Source organism: Nematostella vectensis, chromosome 8 (genome assembly GCF_932526225.1).
Source record: "Nematostella vectensis chromosome 8, jaNemVect1.1, whole genome shotgun sequence".
Classification (NCBI taxonomy): domain Eukaryota; kingdom Metazoa; phylum Cnidaria; class Anthozoa; order Actiniaria; family Edwardsiidae; genus Nematostella; species Nematostella vectensis.
The window spans coordinates 10621062-10646683 of record NC_064041.1 but is presented as its reverse complement, the minus strand read 5'-3'; the positions used below and the strand labels follow the sequence as shown (position 1 = coordinate 10646683).

At 42.2% G+C, this 25622-nt stretch overlaps 4 protein-coding genes across 5 annotated transcripts in view; 2 read left to right on the top strand and 2 right to left on the bottom strand.

The window, feature by feature from the left end:
- Positions 1 to 2892: 2892 nt before the first annotated feature.
- LOC116609589 lies at positions 2893 to 9638 on the top strand. Its single transcript, XM_032370382.2, has one exon. The coding sequence runs from the start codon at positions 3348 to 3350 to the stop codon at positions 6513 to 6515; it is 3168 nt and encodes a 1055-aa protein (XP_032226273.2). The 5' UTR covers positions 2893 to 3347; the 3' UTR covers positions 6516 to 9638.
- Positions 9639 to 13085: 3447 nt separating this feature from the next.
- LOC125570122 lies at positions 13086 to 17804 on the top strand. The gene has a single exon (XM_048731133.1). It carries the CDS (start codon positions 13618 to 13620, stop codon positions 16696 to 16698), a length of 3081 nt encoding a protein of 1026 aa, XP_048587090.1. The 5' UTR covers positions 13086 to 13617; the 3' UTR covers positions 16699 to 17804.
- Positions 17805 to 18004: 200 nt separating this feature from the next.
- LOC116609590 (cannabinoid receptor 1-like) lies at positions 18005 to 18976 on the bottom strand. Its single transcript, XM_048731861.1, has one exon. The coding sequence runs from the start codon at positions 18974 to 18976 to the stop codon at positions 18005 to 18007; it is 972 nt and encodes a 323-aa protein (XP_048587818.1).
- LOC5502113 (glomulin) overlaps positions 18396 to 25622 on the bottom strand; it is a 30923-nt gene continuing 23696 nt past the window's right edge. Inside the window, exons 18-21 of one of the 2 annotated variants that reach the window (XM_048731134.1) lie at positions 25252 to 25381; positions 24160 to 24251; positions 23716 to 23792; positions 18396 to 18991 (exon numbers count right to left, since the gene is read on the bottom strand). In XM_048731134.1, coding sequence (XP_048587091.1) covers positions 18979 to 18991; positions 23716 to 23792; positions 24160 to 24251; positions 25252 to 25381 — 312 coding nt within the window. In that variant the 3' untranslated portion in view covers positions 18396 to 18978. Of the gene's footprint in view, positions 18992 to 23684; positions 23793 to 24159; positions 24252 to 25251; positions 25382 to 25622 lie in introns of those variants that run through there. The other variant, XM_048731135.1, reaches the window with a different exon arrangement.

Here is a 25622-nt window from a genome sequence, read left to right as displayed (position 1 = left end):
TTCCCGATTGGCAAGGTAGCGTCATGACTTGCCAAATCACTGGTTATCTCGCTGGCGTATCCGGCAGTGTGACATTTGCTACGATGGCCGCATTGACATACGAAATCCACAATCACATCACCTCGTCCAACATCAACATAATCCAAGCTATCGAGAGCACATGGAAGTCTAAGGGGATTAAAGTCATGACGGTCATCTGGGGATACTCTGCGCTTGTACTCATGCCACCCTTCATTGGATGGGGTACAGTCTAGGGGTCGACTTATCGAGGGGAGAGAACCTTCTTCATCAACTCTACAGCAGTCTAGGGGTCGACTTATCGAGGGGGAAGATCCGCCTCCATAATCTCAACAGCAGTCCAGGGTTCGACTTATCGAGGGAGAAGATCCGCCTCCATAATCTCAACAGCAGTCTAGGGTTCGACATATCGAGGGGGAAGATCCGCCTCCATAATCTCAACAGCAGTCTATGGTTCGACTTATCGAGGGGGAAGATCCGCCTCCATAATCTCAACATCAGTCTATGGTTCGACTTATCGAGGGAGAAGATCCGCCTCCATAATCTCAACAGCAGTCTAGGGTTCGACTTATCGAGGGAGAAGATCCGCCTCCATAATCTCAACAGCAGTCTATGGTTCGACTTATCGAGGGGGAAGATCCGCCTCCATAATCTCAACAGCAGTCTATGGTTCGACTTATCGAGGGGGAAGATCCGCCTCCATAATCTCAACAGCAGTCTAGGGTTAGACTTATCGAGGGAGAAGATCCGCCTCCATAATCTCAACAGCAGTCTAGGGTTCGACATATCGAGGGGGAAGATCCGCCTCCATAATCTCAACAGCAGTCTAGGGTTAGACTTATCGAGGGAGAAGATCCGCCTCCATAATCTCAACAGCAGTCTAGGGTTCGACATATCGAGGGGGAAGATCCGCCTCCATAATCTCAACAGCAGTCTAGGGTTAGACTTATCGAGGGAGAAGATCCGCCTCCATAATCTCAACAGCAGTCTAGGGTTCGACATATCGAGGGGGAAGATCCGCCTCCATAATCTCAACAGCAGTCCAGGGTTCGACTTATCGAGGGAGAAGATCCGCCTCCATAATCTCAACAGCAGTCTAGGGTTCGACATATCGAGGGGGAAGATCCGCCTCCATAATCTCAACAGCAGTCTAGGGTTCGACTTATCGAGGGAGAAGATCCGCCTTCATAATCTCAACAGCAGTCTAGGGTTCGACTTATCGAGGGAGAAGATCCGCCTCCATAATCCCAACAGCAGTCTAGGGTTCGACTTATCGAGGGAGAAGATCCGCCTCCATAATCCCAACAGCAGTCTAGGGTTCGACTTATCGAGGGAACCTCCTTCATAAACTCTAACGCAGTCTAGGGTTCGACTTATCGAGGGAGAAGATCCGCCTCCATAATCTCAACAGCAGTCCAGGGTTCGACTTATCGAGGGAGAAGATCCGCCTCCATAATCTCAACAGCAGTCTAGGGTTCGACTTATCGAGGGGAGAGAACCTTCTTCATCAACGCTACAGCAGTCTAGGGTTCGACTTACCGAGGGGAAGGGAAGCTCTTTCATCTACTCCACAGCAGTCCAGGGTTCGACTTATCTAGGGAAAGGGACCTCCTTCATCAACTCCACAGCAGTCCAGGGTTCCACTTATCTAGGGAAAGGGACCTCCTTCATCAACTTTACAGCAGTCTAGGGTTCGACTTACCAAGGGGAAGGTAAGCTCCTTCATCAATTCCACAGTAGTATTGCACAGTAGTCTAGGGTTCGACTTATCGAGGGAAGGGAAGCTTTTTCTTCAACGCCACAGTAGTCTAGGGTTCGACTTATTGAGGGCTAATGGAATGCTTTCTCTCTCTAAACTTTAGTTTAATCCACATCTGTCACGAGGCGACCATCAACTACTGAGACAAATGGCTGGGGCGATCAGAGCAATCAGAGCCTGGGGCGATCGCGCGGGAGACCTGTGATATTCTAAAAAGCTTAGAGTCTACGCCTCTTTATCAAGATGGCGGCCAAAACGTAGTAAACATGAATCCCTGCAAGTTTAAGAATGGGAATTACCGACTAACACAGTCCTAGGACGATAAAAAAAGCGACAAAAATGACTTATGCGATAATGCCCTAAGTAATAAGTAATTGGTCGAGCTAACCGCGGTGATCCTGATCCCTAATTCCTCAGTTCCTAATCAAGTTCAGGGGGTGGGGGGTGGGGGTGACTTATTTGGAAATCTGATAATGTGTATGTTTGATTTTTGTTATTGAAAATTGCCCTTCCCACCCCCTGCCATTAGGAGCTGTTTAGAACCGAACTAGGGACCAAGAAGTTTTATGACCCAGGATCACCGTGATGTCGAGCTAGCAGGGAATCAACACAATAACACTGCCGAACCGCGGGCTCAACAAGTTCACTTGCTATCCCTAAAGCTGATTCTTGTCTTTTTCAATATCATGAACAGCTATGCAAATCATGCGGCCATTATATTTTTGTTTGGCGTCCTATGGCAAAAATGATTTTTTTTAATCCTCGGGTTACTTTTTGGAGTTTAAATCACATGTAATAGTGTTTTCAATAGATTCCTTATTAATCTTTACAAGATTCTATCAAGTCTACTGCTAAGCCTTGAAGAGAAAAAAGTATGACAATACGATTCAAGTCTCAAGCGAAAATAAAATTATCAAATTATAAGAAAACAATACGTCATTTCACATGCTAGACTCTACAAGACAGTGTTTTATCCCTTCAAAACATAGACCACATAATAATCACCCCTTTGTGGAAATTGTGAAGTAGTTATGACAGTTTCGAACACCATTTTTAATGACGGATCTTAAGATTATCAAGGCCTATCAAGATCACTTTAATATTTCATTATTCTTGTTTAAGCCAAACGGGAAATAATATAATTTCCCGTTTGGCTTTATAATACTGGAAGGCAATTGCCACAGCCGGAACTTAAGGGGTAAACAAACCATAGTTAAACTCCAACATATACTTTTAGAACACAAAGATCTTTAGGAAGTGATAATAAATTAGGCACTTTCATCAATATTTCACGTCCTTATTAGAGCAGGTACTTTCTTAAAGCTGCAAAAGGCCATCGGCAAAAACGGATATAATTTTCTTATCCCAACGACACTCAAAATAAGATATAGATATTGTAATTTATTATCTATCATAAAGTTATTGTCAACACGGTTTTCTCTGCTGATCTGTAACAAAACGTGCGAAAAAAATTTTAGTTATTAGTATAGTCGACATGAATTTGCATATGAAACAGTTAAGAGCGAAAGCGCTGTTCAAATTCTCACCGTTTTAATTAGAAGTGTCCTGCATGGTAAAAGTAAAAGCCACTCGAGAAGAAAAAGAGTCCATCGAAACTGTGCACGAAATGACTAAATCGGCAATAATTGCCTTAAGCTTTGTATTGGTTTGTTTGGTAGCCATCCCGGGAAATGGATCGATGGATGAAGACGGTGAAATCGAGAAGATTATTGAGCAATCCATTGACAACGTCGAAAAAAGGAACGGTAGAGATAGAAAACGTTTAGAAAGCTCTCAAAGGCAATGGCGCAGGAATTTTAGAGAAGCCATGAACGGTGAAAGAAGAAGCAAGGTTGAAAAAGACTGGTATAATAGAGCCAAAATCGCCAGAACTGACCAAATTAATATGAAAAGATTCAACAAGATGCTCTCAGGTCCTGTTGCACGGTCGATAAGTTTGGTTGAACCCCGATTGTACTTGAAGGAGAGACGTCTGAGGGATAAAGTGACGTCTGAGTGTGACCGCGAGTTGGAAAGACACCGCAGAGGACTAAGAAGCGGCGCAAATGTGAACACGACTTCAACACCGATGACGGCAAACCAGTCAGCAACGGTGACATCGCAACCCCAAACAACACCAGCACCGCCACCGCCACCCTTATTCATCAACTGCACCGGGATTCATTCCTGCAGAGGAAGGTGCACAGCCGGTATGGATTACGGAAGGAAAGATGAGCTTAACGAATGCCGTTGTGATCCATATTGCACGTTTTTCAAAGACTGCTGCGCAGACTTCGACACTTTTTGCCCCGAGGTAGCCCAGGGTAGGCCTCTGCTCCCCCTACAATTATACGAGTGTGTGAGCAACTTTCGAGTCTATGATATCTGGATGATCACAGTGTGTCCATGGAACTCGACCGAGGAAAGCGTCTCCCAGAAATGCAAGTCAAATGAAAAAATGACGTCCCAGAATTACGACAGCGTTATCCCTGTAACCACCGCCGAAGGGAAGACGTTCAAGAACAGGCATTGCGCCGCATGTCACGGCGTCAAGACAAGCGACATGAGGTTCTACGGTTTGGACATGAATTGTGAACTCTCACCACCGGAAGGCTTCTCAAGAACAGAAACCATAAAGTTTCTATTGGAGTATTGCTCATATGTGACTTGGAAACCAACTGATTCTCAACCGAGACGACAATGCTACGACATCAAGAACCCTTGTGAGAACATGTTCTCAGAGTACCGTGACCTCTGCCACGTCTTCCCTCTTAGCGTCGTGTGGCACGACCGAGTAAATTACAGAAATATCTACTGCGCTGCGTGCGAAATGGTCGATACAAATAGCCCCCCACTCCTCTGCGGACCGTTGCCTAAAGGGGACACTATGACAGGGCCCAGTAAACCCTTCTCTATCGTCATGAACATCGGAGACGACCAGGACCCAAATCCCAAGTTTCAAAAAGTGAAAATTGAATGTGACATAGACGAAGTTTACGATCCTTATTTGGAGATGTGTCGAAAGGCCGCGTTCGTGCCGGATTCGATACCAGGCTCCTCGCGCTTTGACGAGTTTCGCGTTGCATTATGGGTTACGCGATTATCCAAGAATAGCGTGCCAATTTCTTTTCTTTCTCAGGTTCTCATCATTGGGAGTTTGGCTGAAACCTTTAGCCTGAATGTGACAACCATAGGCAATCTCGCGCGCGAGATTATTCGTGATATCGATGTCGATATTTTTGTATTTGATGTGACAGTGGAAGATAATTCAACAGCGAAGAGGCGAAAACGCTCCATGTCACGGACCTTCGACGATCTGGTTCAATTCAAGGAGCCAATCGAATGGCTTATAGACAATGAAATTTTCACAGTTCTCAAAGCCACCTTCAGACGACTCAGCTGTGTTAACGTTGAACACTACCCCCCTGGGGAATACACTGTTACGCCAACGGGGGAGGTGTACGTTAACAAGACTGGAGACACCTTTAACAAGAAAGACTTCTACTCGAATGAAACATCCGAGAAATCGGGTATTTCACACAAAGTCCCTGTAGGAACTGTTGTGGTCTGCCGGAAGAGACTGGCTACTTCTGACAATTGCACCGGAAGTTACATTTTCATAGAAAGCTATGAATATGTTATACTTTCCAACAAGTCTTTGTTCCATAATGCCACACGGAGAGTATACCAATTTGATCAGTATACCGTCAATGAAAATAAGACTGCTACTATTTGTAGTAACTTCACAGACAAGTCTTATACTAAGAAACAACGGATAGAAATAGGAGGGTCCTCCAATGTTGAACTAGCATTGACGGTGCTGACCTATGTTGGACTGATACTGTCAGTGGCTTGTCTGTTGGTTGTGGTAGTGACATATTCCTTGTTTAGTGAGCTACGTACGGCACCCGGTGTAAACCTGTTAAACTTGTCTATCTCGATTCTGTTGGCACAATTCCTGTTTCTGGTCGGATCCGGTCAAACCGGTTCTAAGGCTGGTTGCGTTTTCATCGCCATTGTTTTCCACTATGCATTCCTTGCCTCGTTTTCATGGATGTCGATCATAGCATTTGACACATGGCGGGCTTTTTCGTTTAGTGGCCAATCAGCGATGAGATCAGACAAAGCAAAACAGCGTCAGCGAATCATGAAGCGTCTCGCCATTGGCTATCTCTCGGTATTTGTTCTGGTTATTATTCTCACAGCACTGGACCAATCAGGGGCTTTTGCTATACGATATGGTGGCAGCAAAGGATGCTGGATCAACAATGGTGATGCTAATCTCTACATCTTTGTCATTCCTGTTTCGCTGGCCCTGGTATGGAACGCAGTATTCTTCGTTTTGACAGTCAAAGCCATCCGCGTTGCCAAGCAACAGTCACGTGCAGCTGTTAACGAGGGTGACCAAAAGCGTGACATCGCCGTGTACGCCAAGATTGCGTCCCTGATGGGTTTCGCGTGGGTCTTTGGCATTCTCGCCGCGTTTATCTCCGAGTATCTCATGTTCCCGTTTGTGATTTTCACGACAGCTCAAGGCGTTTTCATTGCGGTGTCTTTTGTGTTCACCCGTCGCGTGTGGAAGCTGTACGCGCAGAAGTTCAGCTCCGATGCGCATTCCAGGTCGCTTCACAAAGAACAGGGGCGAAGTAATGCTGCATTCATCTCTAGCAAAACGAAGATAAAAGAGACACAATTTTGTCATAGGACGACAAAAAAAACAGACACAGTTGTGACATAGGACGACAACAACAAACACAGTTATGCCATGGAACGACAGCAACAGACAGTTATGGCATAGAACGACAGCAACGGACACAGTTATGACATAACACGACAACCGCAGACGCAGTTATGACATGGGAAGACAACAACAGAGACAATAATGACATAGTACGACAACCGCAGACGCAGTTATGACATAGGACGACAACCGCAGACGCAGTTATGACATGGGAAGACAACAACAGAGACAATAATGACATAGTACGACAACCGCAGACGCAGTTATGACATAGGACGACAACCGCAGACGCAGTTATGACATGGGAAGACAACAACAGAGACAATAATGACATAGTACGACAAGAACAGATACAATCCTGACATGGGATAACTGGAAAGTTTGGGAAAAACAGACTAAAGCCAACAGTCAAATAAAGATAGAGTTATTGACAAATATTGAGGACCGACAAGACTAGGGAATAAAAAAAGGACAGATTTAAAGTTGTACAGTTGCATTGCGGATTGAAATATTTTGGCTTCAATATTATTGAAGGGGAAAAAGCTGCCCAAGTGCCACGCCCTCTCTTTCGACGAATACTAGATCCTCTTCAAGTTCAAAAAAATAGTAACGAAACACATTTCTGGCATAGGGACGGCTGGATAGGGGAAAAAGACCATGAAAACAGATATAAAGCTGACAGTCGAGCAAAAGGCAACAAGACACAATTTAACATAGGATTTACAAGATGGTCAAATTCGTACACAAGGCGGGAATGAAAAGAGGAATTTAAAAAATGACAACATGAAATATGTTTCAAACATTTAATACAAATAAGTTTGATTTCGAATGTACACAACTTAAAGTGATTACATAATGTTTCTCAAGCATAAATGTTTTTTCGCTTATTGGGCTTTGCTCTCAACCGAATTTCTTCTCTTTTTCTGGTTGACCAGTTACCATAAATATATTATAACCATTTGACACATTTAAGTTATTTTATGGTATGCTCAATATTTAAAGCGATTACATATAAATAACATCGACATTTCCCCTGTTGTTGATATATTGGGTTTTGCCCTTTTTCCTTTATACACTAATAGTGATTACATGAAATTTATTAAAAACATGCTGATATTGATGAGTACTTAAAGAATCTCTTCACATTAGTAAAACCGATTTCAAAACGCACACTGCAACGCTCTGCTGTGAATTACTATAAACGAAATCTGTGATTTATTCGTTGGAATCTGTGTGCTTTCGTGTTGCATTTGGGCTGTTGGTTACTCTATGCTAAGGGTGAGTTAAGCCCTTAGTCAGCCCCCACCCCTACCAAAAACCTCAATGCTCGTTCCCAGTTTTTCCCGGCTTGCTAAATCCTCCACCGGAAGTGCTCCGCTGAGAGGCCATGAGCTTCGAGTGTCGTAAATCAAGATCCCGACCCCTGCAAAACATCGCTCTGAACGACCTCCTAAAAGGTCTTGTACGCCAGGCGTAAAGCAGAGTATTCAAAGCAGGATTTGTGTACATAAAATTCAATGAAACCAAAAAAGAAGCATAAAGTTTGTTGATATCACACGTTAAACAGCGCTTCATCATTGTGAGAGTCACCTGGAATGGAACTAACGTTAGGAACAATAACAAACCGACCAGAATCACAGTCAGTAACAGTTGCTTATGGAATTTCAGTTCTCTTGCCTCGGTCTGCTGATTCGACGCGTTCTTTGGAGCGCATGCGCGCGTTCGCTTCCTGAGTCCGCGATAGATGAACAGATAGCACAGCAGTATTGCACCAAATGGCACGGTGTGGTGAAGATGTGTGTCCAACAACTCGTAGACTTCAAAGTTGATATCCGCAAATTGCATCATGGTGAATAGAAGGGCGTATGCCCAAACACCGCACGACACCAAAATCGACGATTTAAACGTGATGCAATTGCGATGAAAAATGGGGAAAAGTGTGCCCAGAAGGCATTCCACGGTCAATGCGACGATAACGACCACGACGCTTGTAAATGTGAAGAATCCCGAAGCCGTTTGAATGGTTTTGAGATCCATGTTCACGTAGCCCGAGCCAAGGCCTTCAAATAGCGCCATGGCGTATGTCGTATCAGTCACGAGTCCGAACGCGAGGTTTGTTAAAGCGAGGGAGGTGATAAAACCAGTGGACGGCTTTCGAAGGCACTTGAGCGGGTCCTTTACAATGACAAAAAGAAGACTCGTGTTGATGATGGTCGTGGAGACGGACAGCACGATTGCCATGATCCCGGACAGATAGATAACGGTGCTGGATACTATGGGTAGTCCGGACATGATTATTTCCTACACCTGAGGAAAAAGCAAAGTGTTAATGGAATAGAGGAAAGTTATCGTGGAATGTTTGATTAGGTCATTCAAGACAAAACTTTGCGATAGTGCAATCCTGTGCCGAGTTTCTAGAAAACGTGCAAACAGAGACAAATGAAATGTTGACGAGCTAGATAAGAATAAGCACCATTGTGTTTTCAATTTAGATAACAACAACGAATTCGGGGAAAGGGGAAGGGGAAATATTGTGTTGTAGTATTTGTTTCAAGGTAGAAATAGAAGAAAAACGTGTACCTGGACTAATCAACGAATCCGAACGGAACCCAATCGAATTTTAAACGTTGCCATTGTTTCGACCATCAACAAAGTGTTTCGATTCGATCGATCGGTAATCATAATAGATGCAAAAATAGACTATTACTAAGCGGAAATATTAGTGAAGCCAGCATTACGATTAGTTATTTTAACGTAAATTTTATTCGGTTTTATTCGATTGAAAAGATTCGAATTTCCTAATATTGCCAATCCACCGCCTTTAGTACCTGATTACCTACTATCGCCTGTGTTCAGGTACCATTTGCTTATGTTTTTCGGTTATTTGAGAAAACAGCTGAAGTAAGTCGTTATTTTCCGGCTCATTAGGAACACAGCTGAAGTAATTTTGTTTCGGTTTGGTGAAGACACAGTTTAAATGATCTGTTTTGTTTCGGCTTTTGAAACATTAAATGAAAATGCTCAGTTTGCAGGTGGGCCGATTGATGGAATATTTTTGTAAAAGACCAGGCTTTCATGTACGACAAAAACACTTGACGAATTAAATAATGTATAAGATAATGTATTCATATTTATATGACCAATATGAAATCCCCCCCCCACCACAATATTTAAGAATATAATAAGGATATGAGCAGAAGTGGGTTTACACCTCATATTTTCTTAATGTTTGTATCGCCCCATCCCCCCCCCCCCCACAATATTTAAGAATATAATAAGGATATGAGCAGAAGTGGGTTTACACCTCATATTTTCTTAATGTTTGTATCGCCACCCCCCCCCCCCCCTTCTTTGAGGCCTAATACAGCTCTGGACATAAAAAAGCATATCATCGACAGACAGCAATATTTAAACAATTACCCTCAATACTTTTTTTTGTTTGCTAAAAACAAATGCTTTTCATGAATGTTGTGCTTTATGTTGTTGCTTTATGTCGCCGATCAATGAACAATCACCAATCTGTCCACGATTCGCTCTGAGTTTCCCACGAAATTTGATATTCTCATTAGAAAAGGAAAATCCGTATTTCTGCCTGATCATAGACAGACAGTTTAGGAATGCGCGCGGTTCCGCGGAACGTGTCTGTGGCAAATTAATGATGGCACTCGCCTGCGCCTCGTTGAAAGGCTACCGCCGAGACCTAATTTTCTAACTCTCTTCCGTTTTCCACGTGATTATAACAACTAGAAGTTGTTAAAACAAATTTACTTCCAAAAGCAAACAAAAAATGTGTGGAACACATGCGGTGGTTTGAATAGGGTACATGCATTGTTATCATTTGTGCCGGTTGGAGCTAAGACTGCCTAAAGAGGCGGAATTTAACCCCGGTAAACTCATCTCCGAGCCACTGGATCATTTCAAATTAGGGCGTTGTAGCATATGCTATCTCCCCTTTTCCTTTTAAGAAATCTTCAAGTACTATGCTTTTTCCATATGATACCTTTGACTGCGTAACCCCCCCTCCCAAACCTACCCACCCCCACTCCCCTCAGTCAATCCTGGGTCCGCGCCTGCAATCCTCGGTTACAGCTCTTCTCAGCGCCCTCCCTTCTTGATTACAACTTCGGTCAGCTTCCCCCTGAGTCGCGTAGTTCATAAGGGTGGTGCGCAGAGGGCGAACGCATCCCGAAAACTTTCCTTATTCAATAATCACCAGATTCACACATTTTCACAAAAAAATCTATACCTGCGCACCACTCTTCGGCAAGTCCTGGGTACATTGCTCAAAATCCCTTCTCCTTGATTACGCTCTTGCTCGGCGCACTCTCTCCTATTTCGGCCACGCTTAGCGCGCCCTCCCCTTGAATACCCGCTCAGTGCCCCTTTCTCCTTGTTGACCAGCGCCAGGGCCTTCCCTGAAATCACATTTATTACTTTTAAAAATTCCTAGATTCCTAGAAAACTTGATAAATGCAAAATCACCATCACCATCACCATCACCATCACCATCACCATCACCATCACCATCACCATCACCATCACCATCACCATCACCATCACCATCACCATCACCATCACCATCACCACCATCATTATTATTGTATATTATTTTTAAATTTTCCCTCTAAGTGCTTTTAGAAATTTTGAATCTTGTGCTTTCTCTCCTCTGATAATTCTCATGCACTCTACTTCTCCTTTCGTATCTTCCCCTTCTCCTTACGCTTTTGTCAGATTTTCTTCCTCGCTCCCATCGCCCCTTTCGACATTGACCTTATTCTGTGCTTTTTTTATCATTGATTACTAAGGCAGACGTAGGTTCTGACGTCACCGTTGCTATGCAAAAAAATCCCGCGCCATTGTGTCTATTCCTATCATAGTTCCATACATTTTCTTTAAATCTTGACAAACAAAATGCTTGGCATCGTTTTCCCAATCTTTGTTTTAATAACTTTCATTCTACCGCAGTCTAGGGTTCGACTTATCGAGGGAGAAGATCCGCCTCCACAATCTCAACAGCAGTCTAGGGTTCGACTTATCGAGGGGAGGGAACCTCCTTCATCAACTCTACCGCAGTCTAGGGTTCGACTTATCGAGGGAGAAGATCCGCCTCCATAATCTCAACAGCAGTCTAGGGTTCGACTTATCGAGGGAGAAGATCCGCCTCCATAATCTCAACAGCAGTCTAGGGTTCGACTTATCGAGGGAGAAGATCCGCCTCCATAATCTCAACAGCAGTCTAGGGTTCGACTTATCGAGGGGAGAGAACCTTCTTCATCAACTCTACAGCAGTCTAGGGTTCGACTTATCGAGGGAAAGGGACCTCCTTCATCAACTTTACAGCAGTCTAGGGTTCGTCTTACCAAGGGGAAGGGACCTCCTTCATCAACTCCACAGCAGTCTAGGGTTCGACTTATTGAGGGAAAGGAAAGCTCCATCAATTGCACAGTAGTCTAGGGTTCGACTTATCGAGGGAAGGGAAGCTCCTTCTTCAACGCCACAGTAGTCTAGGGTTCGACTTATTGAGGGCTAATGGAATGCTTTCTCTCTCTAAACTTTAGTTTAATCCACATCTGTCACGAGGCGACCATCAACTACTGAGACAAATGGCTGGGGCGATCAGAGCAATCAGAGCCTGGGGCGATCGCGCGGGAGACCTGTGATATTCTAAAAAGCTTAGAGTCTACGCCTCTTTATCAAGATGGCGGCCAAAACGTAGTAAACATGAATCCCAGCAAGTTTAAGAATGGGAATTACCGACTAACACAGTCCTAGGACGATAAAAAAAAGCGACAAAAATGACTTATGCGATAATGCCCTAAGTAATAAGTAATTGGTCGAGCTAACCGCTGTGATCCTGAATCCTAATTCCTCAGTTCCTAATCAAGTTCAGGGGGTGGGGGGTGGGGGTGACTTATTTGGAAACCTGATAATGTGTATGTTTGATTTTTGTTATTGAAAATTGCCCTTCCCACCCCCTGCCATTAGGAACTGTTTAGAACCGAACTAGGGACCAAGAAGTTTTATGACCCAGGATCACCGTGATGTCGAGCTAGCAGGGAATCAACACAATAACACTGCCGAACCGCGGGCTCAACAGGTCCACTTGCTATCCCTAAAGCCGATTCTTGTCTTTTTCAATATCATGAACAGCTATGCAAATCATGCGGCCATTATATTTTTGTTTGGCGTCCTATGGCAAAAATGTTTTTTTTTAATCTTCGGGTTACTTTTTGGAGTTTAAATCACATGTAATAGTGTTTTCAATAGATTCCTTATTAATCTTTACAAGATTCTATCAAGTCTACTGCTAAGCCTTGAATAGAAAAAAGTATGACAATACGATTCAAGTCTCAAGCGAGAATAAAATTATCAAATTATAAGAAAACAATACGCCATTTCACATGCTAGACTCTCCAAGACAGTGTTTTATCCCTTCAAAACATAGACCACATAATAATCACTCCTTTGTGGAAATTGTGAAGTAGTTATGACAGTTTCGAACACCATTTTTAATGACGGATCTCAAGATTATCAAGGCCTATCAAGATCACTTTAATATTTCATTATTCTTGTTTAAGCCAAACGGGAAATAATATAATTTCCCGTTTGGCTTTATAATACTGGAAGGCAATTGCCACAGCCGGAACTTAAGGGGTAAACAAACCATAATTAAACTCCAACATATACTTTTAGAACACAAAGATCTTTAGGAAGTGATAATAAATTAGGCACTTTCATCAATATTTCATGTCCTTTTCAGGGCAGGTACTTTCTTAAAGCTGCAAAAGGCCATCGGCAAAAACGGATATAATTTTCTTATCCCAACGACACTCAAAATAAGATATAGATATTGTAATTTATTATCTATCATAAAGTTATTGTCAACACGGTTTTCTCTGCTGATATGTAACAAAACGTGCGAAAAAATTTTTAGTTATTAGTATAGTCGACACGAATTTGCATATGAAACAGTTAAGAGCGAAAGCGCTGTTCAAATTCTCACCGTTTTAATTAGAAGTGTCCTGCATGGTAAAAGTAAAAGCTTTCGTTATCGCTAGCCACTCGAGAAGAAAAAGAGTCAATCGAAACTGTGCACGAAATGACTAAATCGGCAATAATTGCCTTAAGCTTTGTATTGGTTTGTTTGGTAGCCATCCCGGGAAATGGATCGATGGATGAAGACGGTGAAATCGAGAAGATTGCTGAGCACTCCATTGACAACGTCGAAAAAAGGAACGGTAGAGATGGAAAACGTTTAGAAAGCTCTCAAAGGCAATGGCGCAGGAATTTTAAAGAAGCCATGAACGGTGAAAGAAGAAGCAAGGTTGAAAAAGACTGGTATAAGAAAGCCAAAATCGCCAGAACTGACCAGATTAATATGGAAAGATTCAACAAGATGCCCTCAGGTCCTAATGTACGGTCGATAAGTTTGGTTGAATCCCGATTGTACTTGAAGGAGAGACGTCTGAGGGATAAAGTGACGTCTGAGTGTGACCGCGAGTTGGCAAGACACCGCAGAGGACTAAGAAGCGGCGCAAATGTGAACAGGACTTCAACACCGATGACGGCAAACCAGTCAGCAACGGTGACATCGCAACCCCAAACAACACCAGCACCGCCACCGCCACCGCCACCCTTATTCATCAACTGCACCGGGATTCATTCCTGCAGAGGAAGGTGCACAGCCGGTATGGATTACGGAAGAAAAGATGAGCTTAACGAATGCCGTTGTGATCCATATTGCACGTCTTTCAAAGACTGCTGCGCAGACTTCGACACTTTTTGCCCCGAGGTAGCGCGTGGTAGACCTCTGTTTCCCCCCCTCCAATGGTACGAGTGTGTGAGCAACTTTCGAGTCTATGATATCTGGATGATCACAGTGTGTCCATGGAACTCGACCGAGAAAAGCGTCTCGCAGAAATGCATGTCAAATGAAAAAATGACGTCCCAGAATTACGACAGCGTTATCCCTGTGACCACCGCCGAAGGGAAGACGTTCAAGAACAGGCATTGCGCCGCATGTCACGGCGTCAAGACAAGCGACATGAGGTTCTACGGTTTGGACATGAATTGTGAACTCTCACCACCGGAAGGCTTCTCAAGAACAGAAACCATAAAGTTTCTATTGGAGTATTGCTCATATGTGACTTGGAAACCAACTGATTCTCAACCGAGACGACGATGCTACGACATCAAGAACCCTTGTGAGAACAAGTTCTCAGAGTACCGTGACCTCTTCCACGTCTTCCCTCTTAGCGTCGTGTGGCACGACCGAGTCAATTACAGAAATATCTACTGCGCTGCGTGCGAAATGGTCGATACAAATAGCCCCCCACTCCTCTGCGGACCGTTGCCTAGAGGTGACACTATGACAGGGCCCAGTAAACCCTTCTCTATCGTCATGAACATCGGAGACGACCAGGACCCAAATCCCAAGTTTCAAAAAGTGAAAATTGAATGTGACATAGACGAAGTTTACGATCCTTATTTGGAGATGTGTCGAAAGGCCGCGTTCGTGCCGGATTCGATACCAGGCTCCTCGCGCTTTGACGAGTTTCGCGTTGCATTATGGGTTACGCGATTATCCAAGAATAGCGTGCCAATTTCTTTTCTTTCTCATGTTCTCATCATTGGGAGTTTAGCTGAAACCTTTGGCCTGAATGTGACAACCATAGGCAATCTCGCGCGTGAGATTATTCGTGATATCGATGTCAATATTTTTGTATTTGATGTGACAGTGGAAGATAATTCAACAGCAAAGAGGCGAAAACGCTCCATGTCACGGACCTTCGACGATCTGGTTCAATTCAAGGAGCCAATCGAATGGCTTATAGACAATGAGACTTTCACAATTCTCAAAGCCACCGTCAGACGACTCAGCTGCGTTAACGTTGAACACTACCCCCCTGGGGAATACACTGTTACGCCAACGGGGGAGGTGTACGTTAACAAGACTGGAGACACCTTTAACAAGAAAGACTTCTACTCGAATGAAACATCCGAGAAATCGGGTATTTCACACAAAGTCCCTGTAGGAACTGTTGTGGTCTGCCGGAAGAGACTGGCTACTTCTGACAATTGCACCGGAAGTTACATTTTCATAGAAAGCTATGAATATGTTATACTTTCCAACAAGTCTTTGTTCCATAATGCCACACGGAGAGTATACCAATTTGATCAGTATACCGTCAATGAAAATAAGACTGCTACTATTTGTAGTAACTTCACAGACAAGTCTTATACTAAGAAACAACGGATAGAAATAGGAGGGTCCTCTAATGTTAAACTAGCATTGACGGTGCTGACCTATGTTGGACTGATACTGTCAGTGGCTTGTCTGTTGGTTGTGGTAGTGACATATTCCTTGTTTAGTGAGCTACGTACGGCACCCGGTGTAAACCTGTTAAACTTGTCTATCTCGATTCTGTTGGCACAATTCCTGTTTCTGGTCGGATCCGGTCAAACCGGTTCTAAGGCTGGTTGCGTTTTCATCGCCATTGTTCTCCACTATGCATTCCTTGCCTCGTTTTCATGGATGTTGATCATAGCATTTGACACATGGCGGGCTTTTTCGTTTAGTGGCCAATCAGCGATGAGATCAGACAAAGCAAAACAGCGTCAGCGAATCATGAAGCGTCTCGCCATTGGCTATCTCTCGGTATTTGTTCTGGTTATCATTCTCACAGCACTGGACCAATCAGGGGCTTTTGCTATACGATATGGCGGCAGCAAAGGATGCTGGATCAACAATGGTGATGCTAATCTCTACATCTTTGTCATTCCTGTTTCGCTGGCCCTGGTATGGAACGCAGTATTCTTCGTTTTGACAGTCAAAGCCATCCGCGTTGCCAAGCAACAGTCACGTGCAGCTGTTAACGAGGGTGACCAAAAGCGTGACATCGCCGTGTACGCCAAGATTGCGTCCCTGATGGGTTTCGCGTGGGTCTTTGGCATTCTCGCCGCGTTTATCTCCGAGTATCTCATGTTCCCGTTTGTGATTTTCACGACAGCTCAAGGCGTTTTCATTGCGGTGTCTTTTGTATTCACCCGTCGCGTGTGGAAGCTGTACGCGCAGAAGTTCAGCTCCGATGCGCATTCCAGGTCGCTTCACAAAGAACAGGGGCGAAGTAATGCTGCATTCACCCCTAGCAAAACGAAGATAACAGAGACACAATTTTGACATAGGACGACAAAAAACAGACACAGTTGTGACATAGGACGACAACAACAAACACAGTTATGACATGGAACGACAGCAACAGACAGTTATGGCATAGAACGACAGCAACGGACACAGTTATGACATAAGACGACAACCGCAGACGCAGTTATGACATGGGAAGACAACAACAGAGACAATAATGACATAGTACGACAACCGCAGACGCAGTTATGACATGGGAAGACAACAACAGAGACAATAATGACATGGGAAGACAGCAACAGAGACAATAATGACATAGGACGACAACCGCAGACGCAGTTATGACATGGGAAGACAACAACAGAGACAATCCTGGCATGGGATGACTGGAAAGTTTGGGCAAAACAGACTAAAGCCAACAGTCAAATAAAGATAGAGTTATTGACAAATATTGAGGACCGACAAGACTAGGGAATAAAAAAAGGACATAAAGACAGATTTAAAGTTGTACAGTTGCATTGCGGATTGAAATATTTTGGCTTCAATATTATTGAAGGGGAAAAAGCTGCCCAAGTGCCACGCCCTCTCTTTCGACGAATACTAGATCCTCTTCAAGTTCAAAGGAATAGTAACGAAACAAATTTCTGACATAGGGACGGCTGGATAGGGGAAAAAGACCATGAAAACAAATATAAAGCTGACAGTCGAGCAAAAGGCAACAAGACACAATTTAACATAGGATTTACAAGATGGTCAAATTCGTACACAAGGCGGGAATGAAAAGAGGAATTTAAAAAATGACAACATGAAATATGTTTCAAACATTTAATACAAATAAGTTTGATTTCGAATGTACACAACTTAAAGTGATTACATAATGTTTCTCAAGCATAAATGTTTTTTCGCTTATTGGGCTTTGCTCTCAACCGAATTTCTTCTCTTTTTCTGGTTGACCAGTTACCATAAATATATTATAACCATTTGACACATATAAGTTATTTTATGGTATGCACAATATTTAAAGCGATTACATATAAATAACATCGACATTTCCCCTGTTGTTGATATATTGGGTTTTGCCCTTTTTCCTTTATACACTAATAGTGATTACATGAAATTTATTAAAAACATGCTGATATTGATGAGTACTTATAGAATCTCTTCCCATTAGTAAAACCGATTTCAAAACGCACACTGCAACGCTCTGCTGTGAATTACTATAAACGAAATCTGTGATTTATCCGTTGGAATCTGTGTGCTTTCGTGTTGCATTTGGGCTGTTGGTTACTCTATGCTAAGGGTGAGTTAAGCCCTTAGTCAGCCCCCACCCCTACCAAAAACCTCAATGCTCGTTCCCAGTTTTTCCCGGCTTGCTAAATCCTCCACCGGAAGTGCTCCGCTGAGAGGCCATGAGCTTCGAGTGTCGTAAATCAAGATCCCGACCCCTGCAAAACATCGCTCTGAACGACCTCCTAAAAGGTCTTGTACGCCAGGCGTAAAGCAGAGTATTCAAAGCAGGATTTGTGTACATAAAATTCAATGAAACCAAAAAAGAAGCATAAAGTTTGTTGATATCACACGTTAAACACCGCTTCATCATTGTGAGAGTCACCTGGAATGGAACTAAGGTTAGGAACAATAACAAACCGACCAGAATCACAGTCAGTAACAGTTGCTTATGGAATTTCAGTTCTCCTGCCTCGGTCTGCTGATTCGACGCGTTCTTTGGAGCGCATGCGCGCGTTCGCTTCCTGAGTCCGCGATAGATGAACAGATAGCACAGCAGTATTGCACCAAATGGCACGGTGTGGTGAAGATGTGTGTCCAACAACTCGTAGACTTCAAAGTTGATATCCGCAAATTGCATCATGGTGAATAGAAGGGCGTATGCCCAAACACCGCACGACACCAAAATCGACGATTTAAACGTGATGCAATTGCGATGAAAAATGGGGAAAAGTGTGCCCAGAAGGCATTCCACGGTCAATGCGACGATAACGACCACGACGCTTGTAAATGTGAAGAATCCCGAAGCCGTTTGAATGGTTTTGAGATCCATGTTCACGTAGCCCGAGCCAAGGCCTTCAAATAGCGCCATGGCGTATGTCGTATCAGTCACGAGTCCAAACGCGAGGTTTGTTAAAGCGAGGGAGGTGATAAAACCAGTGGACGGCTTTCGAAGGCACTTGAGCGGGTCCTTTACAATGACAAAAAGAAGACTCGTGTTGATGATGGTCGTGGAGACAGACAGCACGATGGCCATGATCCCGGACAGATAGATAACGGTGCTGGATACTATGGGTAGTCCAGACATGATTATTTCCTACACCTAAGGAAAAAGCAAAGTGTTATTGGAATAGAGGAAAGTTATCGTGGAATGTTTGATTAGGCCATTCAAGACAAAACTTTGCGATAGTGCAATCCTGTGCCGAGTTTCTAGAAAACGTGCAAACAGAGACAAATGAAATGTTGACGAACTAGATAAGAATAAGCACCATTGTGTTTTCAATTTAGATAACAACAACGAATTCGGGGAAAGGGGAAGGGGAAATATTGTGCTGTAGTTTTTGTTTCAAGGTAGAAATGGAAGAAAAACGTGTACCTGGACTAATCAACGAATTCGAACAAAACCCAATCGAATTTTAAACGTTGCCATTGGTTCGACCATCGAACAAAGTGTTTCGATTCGATCGATCGGTAATCATAATAGATGCAAAAATAGACTATTACTAAGCGGAAATATTAGTTAAGCCAGCATTACGATTAGTTATTTTAACTTAAAATTTTATTCGATTTTATTCGATTGAAAAGATTCGAATTTCCTAATATTGCCAATCCACCGCCTTTAGTACCTGATTACCTACTATCGCCTGTGTTCAGGTACAGTTATTACCATTTGCTTATGTTTTTCGGTTAGTTGAGAGAACAGCTGAAGTAAGTCGTTATTTTCCGGCTCATTAGGAACACAGCTGAAGTAGTTTTGTTTCGGTTTGGTGAAGACACAGTTTGAGTGATCTGTTTTGTTTCGGCTTTTGTAACATTAAATGAAAATGCTCATTTTGCAGGTCGGCCGATTGATGGAATATTTTTGTAAAAGTGCAGGGTTTCATGTACGACAAAACAATTGACGAATTAAATAATGTATACGATAATGTTTTCATATTTATATGACCAATATGAAATTCACGCCCCCCCCCCCCCCCCACAATATTTAAGAATATAATAAGGATATGAGCAGAAGTGGGTTTACACCTCATATTTCCTTAATGTTTGTATCGCCCCACCCCCCCCCCCCCCCTTCTTTGAGGCCTAATACAGCTCTGGACATAAAAAAGCATATCATTGACAGACAGCAATATTTAAACAATTACCCTCAATACTTTTTTTTGTTTGCGGAAAACAAATGCTTTTCATGAATGTTGTGCGATGGTATTGAAAATACGCTTGGATTCTTCTCAGCTATTCTCCAGGACCATGCGAAAAGCGGTGTTCAATTAAAACTAATACTGGGTATAAGTGGTAACACTAGGAGTACCCAAGCTATGTCGTGCTTTTTTTAATTAGAAAAAAAAAAGAAAAAAAAAACAGCGCGACGCGCGCTATCGTGGCCATTTTTGTTAGAAAAAAATCAATGAGACAATGAGGATGCAAGAAACGTTGAATCTGATTGACAAGAGCATCACTAGTCAACCAGCGCGTGCAGGAAATGCTGAATAAAGTGCACATAACACAATCCTCCTAGTTGGGCGAAATAAATATGTGTCAATTAAAACTTCGATTCTCGCTGGCTAATTGGCTATGTATTTGTGGCCACGGTAGCGCGCGTCGCACTATCTGAAATGTTCTTGTTTCGTTGCATTATGTTTGCTTTAAAATAATGTTCTAGTTGTAATAATTCTTCCAAGGATGACTTATATGATTTATATTTAATATTTCCTATTCTGCATTAATGAAACGCTTTTAGAAAATAAAAAAATACATCAAATATTTAGAAGCTATGCTTTTACGATGCACTGCCCCAGATATTATCCACTTTCACTACTGACTCATTTCCACTAGTTTTTGTTACTTTCTTTGTCTCCAATCGCCTTTAAATGAAAAAATAAAGAAAAAAAAAATAAGGGATTCGGACATAATTCAAGCTGTCAATCATGACATTTTCTCTGCATATTTTTGATGCAGCAGCTCTTATAGATTTTTAATCTTTCTTTGAAAAAAAAACACAACTTTATTAGAACTATGTTGAAGATATTAAAATAAAACTCCTTTTTAGCCTGGGCAAATACCTTGAAGTGAGAAAAAAACATCTTACTAGGAAGCATAGAGCCAACGTATTGTTTAAACGGTTTTAGGTGAGAATTGCATTTTACAAATTCAGCACAAACGTAGCTTATTAAATCGGCGAATTTAGGTGGATAGATGGAGAGCAGATCATGTCTTTTAAAATGTATTATTACATTTTACACGAAAATAGGTCTCTTGTTTCTATTTGGGACAAAACAGATTGGAAAGGCAAACTTGAAGAACATGACAAAAAAAATGTTGACAAAAAGCATCACAGCATCTCTAAACACGGTATTCAAAGAGCCTGTCAGTACGGAATGTGAACTAAACACAAGAAAGTAAGGTCGCTGTTATTTCATTTAAATTGCTTCTTGCAATTGTTTAGGGCCTAACCCAAAACTTCAGCATATTATGTTTGTACGCCAGTATAATAAAATTTCGATTGTGCTGCCCTATGTTCTGCACTACAAGAAAATAAACGGACAAATGAGATTTTCAGTTTTCAACTTACCGACTCTTAGAACGAAAGCGTTTTCGAAAACTTGTTAAAATTATCAAACTTCTCCTTAAAGGTTCGTCGAAACAAGTTTTTTGACCCTTAGATTAGCTGAAACCACTGCAGGGTGGTTGATGAAATGCACGACTAAGCATCACATCCCATTTGAGATGAGTAAGTTCCTGCCTTTTGTTCTGCTGAAAAAGAAGCGCAAACTAAGACAGGTGTTTTTCCAGAAAATGGTTTAAGTAAAGGTAATAAGAACAGGAAGATAAATCTACAATTGTAATTTTGACTAACAAAAAATTGTCCGCAGTTCATATCTAACATTAGGGGGTAACTATTGGTAGTGTCTCATAAACGCGAACGCTCACTCGAAAATTAGGTTAATTTACCAGGTAATCGTAATGCGAAAGACATTATTTTGTGGTTTTCGCTATAAAATAGAGCCAATCATCGGCTTTTTTTAAAAGAAACTTTATTTGAAAATTCTACATCAAAATACATTTAAGAAAAAAAAGGAAAGGTGTATGTACTGTTTACTGGTAAAGGCGTGCCGTTTGACTAAGACATGGCTGAAATATCTTGACGCTTAAATGACAGTACTGTATCTATTCCTATGAAGATGTTGTGTTTTCCGCCTCACAAATCAGAGTTCTACTTTGTTTTATAGATATTTATTCAACACTTAATTTATACGCTAGATTTGCATAATCTTAGGTACACGTGCCCCAAGAGTATTGCATGTACTGAATTCCATAACAGAAGAACTTCGTATTTGAAAGCTAAGTGATTAGCTACACTGGGGACGCAATAAACCCTCTGGCAGTGACCACCCCCAGTGACAGTGCTTACTAACCGAGGTTACACTTGAGTTGGAGCCGTGCTCTGTTGTGTCAACCTTACCGCTATTTCATATGTGTAATAGTGGTAGAAGCCTTATAAAATGTTAATAGCTTTACAAATTGCCAATCTCTTGTCGTATTTTAGTAACAGTGATTGCTTGAAGAACGCTCACTCATTACTAATTACACCAAAATGTTTCTCTTTATAATATCAGACATCCCAGTGAGCAAAACATCATATGTCTTTGCCTTTTAAATAAACAATAAACAACATGCACTGCTTTGCCGAAATATTCTTTTGTCAACCATCTTATAACAAATAAGCGCCAATGCAAATTTAAATGTTAATCCGGCAAGAATCTCTAGTGACAATCTCTTAAATAAATCAGAATAAATGTAGCCTTTTTGCAGAGCAATTGAAGGAATTTTTGTATAGTATAAAAGCTTTGTTAAAATGTATCTTTCTAGGACTAAAGGTGTACTCAAAAATAATCTATGAAAATTTTAAAAAATGACAGAAAAAAAAAGAGAATTCAGATGTCCCTTTAAACCAGTTTTAGGACAAAGATATTTTCTTTCAACATATGACATTTGACGTCTCTGTACGTGGACTCAAATGTGCATGTCACAGAATGGTTGTAGTAATGTCTATCAATAAGTTATTTGAATTGTCCTAACGGCTGAAACACGCATCGGACCCAGTGTTTCGTTGCACCCTCTTAACCACGCCGCCATTTTTATGCTCCCGCTCAATGGCGAGTCACACAAATAATCCATTTCCATCGGCCAATTCAAGTGAGTAACCAATTGATTTTCAATCAAATATCGTCAATAACATATCAGACTCACAGATCGTTATTTTGAAGTTTCCTTGCGAATTAACCGCTGTATTATCAATGATGAACAATGACCAAGAGTGGGTAATCGACATTCTTTAAGTCCATTTCTCTTTATTTCTGTATTGTATTGTCTTTTGTTTTTATTTACTGTAGTTTGTGAAAAATGCGTAAAATAAATACATTTCGACAACGCAATACCACAAAGAGGAGGGCCATCATTGTCAGCGTAATAAGGGATGTCCCGGGTTAATACCGTAAATCCTCAATGTCAACTTGAGAATGCGATTTCCCACATATAGACTAGGAGGCTTTTAATGACACTTGGATTAAATTGTTTCTCGTATGCACAAAGGGAAGTAACCAATGTCATCTTGATATTCTGATGTCCTGGATGTACTACCGTGAGTCATCATTAGGTCAAGTCACGTCCAGGAAATACTACTGGAGGTCATTATATGTCACCGTGTAAAGTGACGTCAAGGGTGTACTACTGGAAGTCATCAATGACGCCTTGAAAATATGAGTAACCGATGACACCTGGATAACGTTTTTTTTTTCAGCTGGTACTCCTGGAAATTGTTGATTTCACCTGGATGATGTAATATCCCGGATGTGTGATAAAATGCATTCCATCATGTCCAGAGCGTGTAATCCAGATTTAAGTGCCTAGGAGAAAATATATATTACTATCCATCTTTTTTTTTAAATAAATTGAAGGAAGAATGAAAAAATCCCTTAAAGCCGAGTGGTATACGCCGCTCTTACGTTGCGCGGGGGATTGGGTCGAGCCGATAAGCGAACAGCATGCTGGGACTATTTTAGGGGACGCAATTCAACATGGCGTCATAAACATGTTGATATGATATTGAATTAAAGCAAGTTTGCTATCTTCGTTAGCTAAAATCGCAAGATCTCATTGGCATCGTTCGAAGCAATCAACTCCCCCGCAACGTCAGAATGGCGAATAGTACCATCACCACCCTAAGAAATATAACACCGCGCATGTCATAAGGCGATGTGTTACCATGGTTACCTCGCACTGCTGCTCACGTGGCATCATACTGATCGACTCTCCATCCGGGGTGTTGACAGAAAAGTTAATTTCACTGTCTTCTCGTGTCCTCTCTAAAAAGATGTAAAAACAAGAAATTTGTAATTCCATAATATAGAACACGAAATAGATTTGATTTTTAGATACTTGTTAGTCTGCGTAGCTGGCGGTTTTGTTGATTTTCAGAGTATTTTTTTTTATCGGCGAATACGGGAAATCGTTCGTAGTTTGTTTTCCTAGCTTCTTGATGGCCGCGCGAGAGAGCTCGGCAAGAAAAAAAGGGTTTTTTTCCGGGCGCCCCTTACACTTAAAAACGGTTGCGCGTATTCGCGGATAAAAACTGCTGTGGAACTCAACAAAACCGCCAGCTACGCAGACTGGATCCTTGTAAAACTGAAAGTCTGACCAAATTTTTAAAAATCAAGTCAGAGTTTGTTAACATTGTGTTAAACAAAGATGTAAATGTATAAGAAAATCGTAAGCCAAAACTAGTGTATTCACAATGGCATTACTCGATTAACACGATTATAGAAGTGTTACCTAAAACAGGCCAGTTCACCTACCCCATAACTCTTTGCGACGTGCGCGTGATAACGCGGATAAAAACAAACTTAGCCCTTGTTTACAATTTTGACGCTTTGCCTCAGTTTCACGCGCGCGTCGCAAAGAGTTGTGGGGAGGTAAATATAATTGCCACCTTAGGTCTCAGAGGTTTTCGCATCGCCGAGAGCCCGAATACGTGACGAACGAATGCCGACAGGATATTACCTTAATTTAAATTACTCATAGCTTTCCTTGCTATGTATTTTTTGAGGAGTAGGATTTAACTATAAGAAACTTGACCAGCATTTATCTTATCAGGGCCGGGGAGGGGGGGGGGGGGGGGGGCAAAAAATTATAAGGAAATGACCAGTAGAGGCGTGGCTGTGCCCCAATATTTTCTTAGTTTCTGTATTGTGTCCCCCCCTAATCCTACGTGGCCTGCTAGACGGCTTTGCCGATGTTTCTGTTGCAATACTTAGGGCTATGTATTTCTATGAATGCTATAACTCCCATAGCAGCTGTGAACTTCACCTGTAGAGCCTTTGTTATGCTCTTTATCGTGTAGTTCTTTGCGATAGTTCATCCGGGTGTGGTCGACTGCCTCACCAAGCGGTTCCAAGAACTCTTTCTGAATCATCTTGAGATTCGCCCACACTGATGTCTAAAGACGACAAAGGATAATACGCTAAACACAAAGCAATACAGCAATACAACCTACACCCTGGGTGGCAAAGGTTCTCGTACCGACGAGTACCCGAAGCACTGACGAGCATCGAAAGCACCGATGTGTACCCGACACATTGACGAAGCCATTGTGGGGTTTGCACCCAGCTTCTCGCACCGACGAGCACCCGAAACACTTAAGAGCATTCGAAGCACCGACGTGTACCCGACACACTGAC

Bases quoted from the DNA above. Each gene is read 5' to 3' on its own strand.
- LOC116609589 (XM_032370382.2), top strand. From the start codon at position 3,348: ATGGTAAAAGTAAAAGCCACTCGAGAAGAAAAAGAGTCCATCGAAACT.
- LOC125570122 (XM_048731133.1), top strand. From the start codon at position 13,618: ATGACTAAATCGGCAATAATTGCCTTAAGCTTTGTATTGGTTTGTTTG.
- LOC116609590 (XM_048731861.1), bottom strand. From the start codon at position 18,976: ATGTCTGGACTACCCATAGTATCCAGCACCGTTATCTATCTGTCCGGG.